This window comes from Pteropus alecto, unplaced genomic scaffold, assembly GCF_000325575.1.
Source record: "Pteropus alecto unplaced genomic scaffold, ASM32557v1 scaffold44, whole genome shotgun sequence".
Classification (NCBI taxonomy): domain Eukaryota; kingdom Metazoa; phylum Chordata; class Mammalia; order Chiroptera; family Pteropodidae; genus Pteropus; species Pteropus alecto.
Window position 1 is genome coordinate 6659805 of NW_006436812.1, and position 7495 is coordinate 6667299.

The 7495-nt window shown below is 53.3% G+C and overlaps 1 protein-coding gene across 3 annotated transcripts in view; it reads left to right on the plus strand.

Annotated features, from left to right (window-relative positions):
* NARFL (nuclear prelamin A recognition factor like) overlaps positions 1–7489 on the plus strand; it is an 8349-nt gene extending 860 nt beyond the window's left edge. For 2 of the 3 annotated variants that reach the window (XM_006914000.3, XM_015591157.2), the window contains exons 2-11: positions 534–629; positions 2173–2316; positions 2636–2768; positions 3406–3540; positions 3870–3988; positions 4251–4380; positions 5107–5179; positions 5659–5796; positions 6300–6457; positions 6611–7489. In XM_006914000.3, the coding sequence (XP_006914062.1) occupies positions 534–629; positions 2173–2316; positions 2636–2768; positions 3406–3540; positions 3870–3988; positions 4251–4380; positions 5107–5179; positions 5659–5796; positions 6300–6457; positions 6611–6849 (1365 nt within the window). In that variant the 3' untranslated portion in view covers positions 6850–7489. Of the gene's footprint in view, positions 1–504; positions 630–2172; positions 2317–2635; positions 2769–3405; positions 3541–3869; positions 3989–4250; positions 4381–5106; positions 5180–5658; positions 5797–6299; positions 6458–6610 lie in introns of all 3 variants that reach the window. The other variant, XM_025048311.1, reaches the window with a different exon arrangement.
* The last annotated feature ends 6 nt before the right edge of the window (positions 7490–7495 follow it).

A 7495-nucleotide genomic window follows, 5' to 3' on the forward strand; every position in this document is an offset into this window, starting at 1 on the left:
GTGGGGGGGAGGAGGGGGGGGGACCTTGTGGGTGATCCCAGGCAGGGACGAGCTCCCACAGGCCTCCAGCTGGGCCTTTCTGGGGCTGGTCATGCTTGGGAAGGCTATGGCCAATGAGGTTCTCCTAATGATGATGAGGCAGACAACAAGAGCTCAGGGAGATAGGGAGAGAAATGAATGTTTTTCTGTGTCACTGGGCAAGGAGGTGACCTCCAAGTAAAGCGTTCCTGTTGATCTCTTGGCTTCCTCCCAGGAGCCATTGTAACACTGGCCACTGGCTCTGAGGGGCAGAGGGTAGTGGTAGTGGTGGCCATGCCTCCTGTTTATACTGAGAAGGGTAAAGGTCAGAGTTGTCTGTGTCTGCTGACAGGTTAGCATATGGGCCCAATTAGCACCAGCCTTCATCTGACTGTGATCTGCAGTGACCCTTGGTGCCGGCAGAGTGTAAGAATGTGTGCTTGATGCATGCGTGAGCAGGCCACCCCTCTTCTTCTGCCCACTCAGGCCAAGTTTGGGGTCTCTTCCTGGTATAGGATTGTATCAAGCCCATGAAGGTGGATAAGAGGCAAGGAAGCGGCATGGCCAAGATCCACATCGAAGATGACGGTAGTTACTTCCAAATCAGTCAGGTGGGTTTTACCTCGGATGATCTGAAACACGTTTCACCACACCATTTAGTCATGAGTGCAGTGACCGCGGTACTGCATGTCTCACCAGTCCTTTTTCATGGGTCGAATTCATATTTTTCAGGAAGTCTGAGAAAGCAGGGATGGGAGTGAGGGATAGGAGGAGACACAGAGGCTGAACATGGAACTTGATTTGTTCTGCAGAGGGGGCTCTTTTTGCAGAGATGATGGTTCTTATCTTCACCTCCCTCCCTCTGTCTCTCTCTCTCTAATTGTGTAAGGTTTTCTAGTTCAGACCCCTTGTTTTTCTTAGTGAATACTTAATTCCTGTCTAATTAAGCAGTCATAAAATCCTGATCTAATGTTGTTACTCCGCCTGTCTGCCATTTGGATTCTCAAGAACATCTATGACATCCTTTGGATTGCAGGCATTGGGTGCACTTGGCCCAAGAACCCCTCCAAGCAGGGAGAGGAGTCCCAGGGTGATGCCAGGTGGTAATGGACAGCAAATCAAGCATTTACAGGGAGAAAGCCAGCTATCTGCTTGGTGCAAGAGAGTGAGCCAGCAGCACATCAGGGCTCCACACAGAGCCTGGTACAGCACAGGGGACTGGGTCCTTTTCAAGAAAAAGACACCTCAGGAGTGGTCTGAAGAATGAAGGGACCTAGTTGAGATAGGGGTGCCAGTGTGCCCCGCTGTGCAGAGCAGCAGTGCTTGATTTGGAGGGAAGTCGGGGAGCTCATCAGCCTTCTGCTTGGTACAGCATTGAATCTCAGGCCTTTAGGCTGATCTGACTCTTAAAAATACACATTCAGCTCAAATTGTGGCTTTGTGCAAAGCACAGGCCTAGTCAACTTGGCTGGGAGGGAGTACCAGTCTCCTCAGCCCTCTGGTCACATTCTCAGACCCTGCAGCTCGTCTAGTCTTGGCTCAGACTATTCCTGCATTTATAGAAGTGAAGGGGCTTGGCTGGGATCATCTGCATCTAAGAAGAGTCACCAGTGTCAGCCTGGAGGCTCGACTTAAACACCAAGTTCTGTGTCTGTTTGGCCGAGTCTGACTTATTGCTGCCCGTTGCATCCCTCCGCAACAACTCCAGGTGCTGGCCCTGGGTGGGCAAAGCTCATGGGGGCACAAGCTCCACCAACTCCCTCTGCTCTCACCTTGTCCCTCTGTCCTTCCTCCTCACCTTTGCCTTGCTGTTCTTTCTCCTTTTAGAGCCTGGCCTTTGGCATTTACCTGTCCTTACAGCCCCATGTGTGTAGCCTGGGGACCAATGACCCCTCTGGAACCTCTGTGGAGAGTCGCAAGTCTCCAGCTGAGTTTGTACCAAAGTCAGAATTTAATGTTGCCATTTAAATCCAGAATGTGTACAAGTATTTCTGTAATAAATAACTTAAAAACATGGCGCATAAAGCCAACCACCATGTTGATTGTCAGTGCTCCGAGCTAGAGAATAAAGATTTCCTGTAGTTTCTGTAATCCTGAGAGCTCTGTGTCCTCACACAGAGGAACCCTTTGCTTACCAGGTTCTCTTGCTTCCAGGACGGAGGGACACGAAAGCTGGAGAAGGCCAAGATCTCACTGGATGACTGTCTGGCGTGCAGTGGCTGTGTCACCTCAGCAGAGACTGTGCTTATCACTCAGCAGAGTCATGAGGAGCTGCGGAAGGTTCTAGATGCCAATAAGGTAAGTGATGGGTGGTCTTCAAGATTGCACTGTAACCCAGCATCAGCCCCAGCATCTTTCATTCATGCTGTCAAGCACAGCTCCTCTCCTGGTACTGTTTGTCCTACATCTTCAGTGACTCCTGCATTTTTAAATCTCATCAGTGGGATCGCAGAGAATTACTTATATTTCAATGGTGAAATGTCAGGCCCTAAACTTTGGGTTCTACATACATAAAAATGACATGCCCTGATAGAGCTAGGACTGCTCTCGCCAGCTCTGGCCCACTGAGAATCTATATAAAATGCACCAAGTGAACAGTGCGTCCCTTGTTTTGCAGACAGTGGTGCCTGGTCAGCAGAAGCTGGTTGTCATTTCGGTCTCACCCCAGTCCAGAGCATCGCTGGCTGTGAGATTTCAGATGAATCCTACAGACACTGCCAGGAAGTTAACTGCCTTCTTTAAAAAACTAGGTAGGTGCAAAACTTTGGGTAAGCACTATAGCTCAGAACATGGGTGTATTGGGGCAGGGGGATCTTCACGACTCTGAACTTAAACACACCAGCAACTCCAAGTTTGACTTCAGCTTGAAGTTTTTGTTTAACAATTGAGAGCAGTGCCTTTTAAGAGAAAACCATCTGAATCCTAACTTTGCACTCTCCCCAAGTTCAGAATTCACCTATTCTATTGTTTTTTAATTACTGTTATCAAGGCACATTTCCCAGATCCATGCTGGGTCTGGCTCAGCGGGAATGTGCCAGGAGCGGGGCTGGGAGGACATGGGATGAGCCTGGTGCAGACCAATGTCCTGGGCACCATGGGCAGCCGTTAAACGCAGACAAAAGCTGGTTGTCACATGTAAGCTTCTCAGGCAGCAGTGTCACCAGCCTTCATCTGACTGTGATCTGCAGTGACCCTTGGTGCCAGCAGAGTGTAAGAATGTGTGCTTGATGCGTGCGTGAGCAGGCCACCCCTCTTCCTGTGACACTAGAACTGCATGCTTCCTGTGGCTACGTGGAAGGCAGAGCCCCTGTTCTTGGGAGCACAGTCGGCAGCGCCCCACTCCTCAGCCATTCTTTATGGGGCTCAGGGGGGGTGCTCACCTTCCAGGGGCACACTATGTGTTTGATACTGCCTTCTCGAGGAACTTCAGTCTCCTAGAGAGCCAGCGAGAGTTTGTGCGGCGATTCCGAGGACAGGCCGACTCCAAGCAAGCCTTGCCTGTGCTGACTTCCGCCTGCCCAGGTGTGCTCACACTGCTGACGCGAGATCAGCTGGACGTGGGGCGTGGGAATGCTGGGTGGGGGGACTAGAGTGTTCTGCCAGAACGGGCTAGAAATGCCAGCCCAGAATGGCCTCTTTGGCAGAAAGTGCTGTCCTGAGAGTCACTTGTAGTCACTTCAGTTCCCCAAGATGGTGATTACATCGATGGTGGAAACACATGATGGTAATAATAGAGTGGGGACATTACTGGGACAGAACTCCTTTGGTCCACACCCGAAATATCATGTCACTGCTGAGCCGGTGAGAGGTGGCTTGAGAGCTGCTCCTTTTGTCCCTTGTGTCGGCCTCAGGCTGGATCTGCTATGCTGAGAAGACCCACGGGAGCGCCATCATCCCTTACATCAGCACCGCCCGGTCTCCACAGCAGGTTATGGGGTCCCTGGTCAAGGACTTCTTTGCCCAGCAGCAGGTAACAGGGACATTCAGCTATGAATAATTCAGTGTCACTGTCTTGAAAGATGATCCAAGACCTGTAGTGTCCAAGGACCCATTCACAGACTCGTGGTCATGCCCTGGCTACGATGCAGGCCACCCCTCTTCCTGTGACACTAGAACTGCATGCTTCCTGTGACACTAGAACTGCCTGCAACGTCACTTTGCTTCACCCTAACAGGATCCCTTTACTGCTGGGTTCAGGCAGTGACTCCACATTTCCATGTCTCTCTATGCAGCATGTGACCCCCGACAAGATCTACCATGTGACAGTGATGCCCTGCTATGACAAAAAGCTGGAAGCGTCCAGACCCGACTTTTTCAACCAGGAGCAGCAGACACGCGATGTAGATTGTGTTGTCACGACAGGTATGGGTCCTGCCACCCTGAGCCCCCGCACCTCCAGGTGGTGTCCTCAAGCCCAGGGAACAGGCTGGCATTACCTAGGTCCTGCCCATAGGCTCTCGCTGGAGCTGCCATCCCCTGTGTAGTATGCTCCAGGGCCTGACATGAGGCAAGGCCCCTCCCTCGGAGCCAGGTTGGTGTTTGCAGCTGTCCTGTCATCTTAGGGACCTGCAGCAGTTAAGTACCCCAGCACTACCAGTGTTTGCTCTAAAATGGTCTGTATGAGGAAATGGGTGGAGAGTCTTGTCAGCCCATCGTTGAGTCTGATTCACATTGGTCACCCCATTTCTGAGTTGAGCAGCCTCACATAGTCAAAGACAGAAAAATAAATGCTTGGGAGCCCAGACACTCAGGGGCAGGTTTTCCTGCATGAACATGTGCTCAAATGTAACAGGTGCACTGCTGGGGGAGTACCTGGAGATATGCGTGTCCAAGCCCCACCTTGTCGCTGTGAGGGTGGGTGCAGTCCTAGGGCAGCGAGGTGGCTCTCCTGAGGGTCTCCAGAAGTGGAGACCTCTTCCTTACTCCTGTGGCCGGGTTCGTCCTCCACCCACAAGCCAGGGGGTGGTCATCCAGGCCTTGAATGCCAAATTACAGGTCGCTAGAGATGCAGATGATGGTGTTCCTTGATATTCTCTATTTTTACTGATATCCTAGCTGATAAGCATCTACACTGTGGTTTCATTGTAGGAGAAGTTTTCAAGTTGCTGGAAGAAGAAGGAGTCTCGTTGTCAGAACTGGAGCCAGCCCCACTGGATGGTCTGTAAGTCGCTACCTGTCATAGAAGGAACAAACATACAACCGGTGTCAGAGCACTCTCAACATCGGGAGTCGCAGGTGTCCTAACAGGCAGCAAAAGCATGTGGTGGTGGGCAGTGTCTCCCTCCCCTCCTCATCACATCACAACTTCCTTCTGCTTGGTTCCGTGCCTGCCCTGTGGTCTGTCTTAATGTCCACAGAGATGGTCAGGTTCACGAGCTGGACTATGGACAGTTAACTTGTGGTTATCAGAGCTGACCCCAACTTGATACAGGTCTGAGGTCCCCAGAACAGGTGACTCAATGGAGGGGATAGTCCTCTCCCACCTGAGCTGCCTCCTCGTGTACCAACAAAGCCACCAGGGGTCTATGACTTGTTCCCATTTAGAAAGCACACCCCCTCAACCATGAGAAACAGAGATCACCCAGAAGCCTTGGCAGATAGCAGACCCGCTGCCACCTAAGGCCTTGCCCTCCTCCCCAGGTACAGCAGCGTGTCCACCCAGGAGCCCACCAGCCATCGAGGTGGGGGCTCAGGTGGCTACTTGGAGCATGTGTTCCGGCATGCAGCCCAGGAGCTCTTTGGAATCCATGTGGATGAGGTCACCTACAGGCCACTGAGGTCAGTGGGAAGGGCTGCAGTTGAGGCAGCCTTGGCCCTGGGGCCCCTCACTGAGGTAAGCTCAGTGGAAAACGGGGAGCTGGGTTTGGCACAGACCCTGAGGCATTGGGCGGGCGTTAGCCCTTGTTTCCCGCTTCCCTGAGTGGGCCAGAGCTCTCTGGGCCTCAGTCTCCCCATTGTAGGGATCAGTGTCTCCTGCCCACACCATAGCAGTCAAGAGCCCTGAAAGGCTGATGGTGGCAGGGTGGTGTACCCTACACAGATGTGTCCCCACAGAGGGAGGGTGGTGCTTTACGTTTGACCTTACCATGTTGCACGGCTGTCCTGGAAGGTGGGGTTCCCATTCTACAAATCAGGAAACTGAGGCTGGTAGTGAGGTCACTTGCTGACTCATGGAAGTAAGCTTTCTGCCTTCCCTCTCCATTACTGTCTCCCACTGGGAACAGGTGAGCTTGGCAACCACATCTGTGGGGTGGGGGTGAGCACGGTATCTGCCCCTCCAGGAACAAGGATTTCCAGGAGGTGACGCTGGAGAGTGAGGGCCGAGTCCTACTGCACTTCGCCGTGGCTTATGGCTTCCGCAATATCCAGAACCTGGTGCAGAAGCTCAAGCGAGGGCGCTGCCCATACCATTACGTGGAGGTCATGGCCTGCCCTTCAGGTAGCCACAGCAGGCCCACTCTGCACAGATTGCATGGGGACCAGTGCTGCAGGCAGCATCCTGCAGGGCAGGAGGGGCGGAAGTGGGGTCCATACCCATGGCATGCAAACACCTTCCCCATACCACGCCCTCGCCTGTCCCACTCTGCCACAGGTTGCTTGAATGGTGGAGGCCAGCTCAAGGCCCCTGACACACCCAGCAAGGAGCTTCTTCAGCATGTTGAGAGGCTGTACAGCATGGTCAGGACAGAGGAGCCAGAGGATGTACCTGGGGTCCAAGAGCTCTACCGGCACTGGCTGCATGGCGAAGGCTCGGAGCAGGCCAGCCGCCTACTACACACGAGCTACCATGCGGTAGAGAAGGCCAACTCTGGCCTCAGCATCAGGTGGTAGGAGGGCCCACTGCAGCCAGTGCCAGGACCCCTGGGAAGGCCACACCGGGTCTCCAGTAGGGAAGTCACCCTGAGACCTCAGGGCTTACGCCCCAAATGCTGGGTGAGCTGCAAGGATGCACTGGAACTTGTGTAGAGATAGGACTCAGGACCCCACAGCCAGTAAAGTTGACCTCTAGCACTGGAGGCCAGAGGTTCCACAAGATTCTGGAACCTCTTCATAGGCCCACATCCATGGCACTTCCCTTGCTTCTCCTGGTTGTGGTGGTCCAAGTGTGTGTGGCAGTTTCAGCCAGTCCTAAGGAGCTTAAGGCAGAGCAGAAGTAGGGGTTTGTTTGTTTCCCATTTCTAGAGTTATCCCTGAAGCTGGGGTGGGCCGGACTTGCCAGGCTAGTCAAGCTTGCAGCCCAGCATGGAGAACCCGACTGCACTTGGCAGCAGAGGACACTGGCAAGAAAGGGGCACCCAGCCCATGGCACTCCATGCTGGGGAAGTGGTACCCACTCTACCTGGCCTCCAGGGCCCGAGGACCTGTGTTTTCTGAGCCAAGTTCCAAGTGGGAAGCAAGTTCTGTGGTGCCTCAGTTACCTCTCTGGCTGAGTCCTATCTCCACGGCTGGATCCTCACTTACTGGGGTGAGAGAGGGA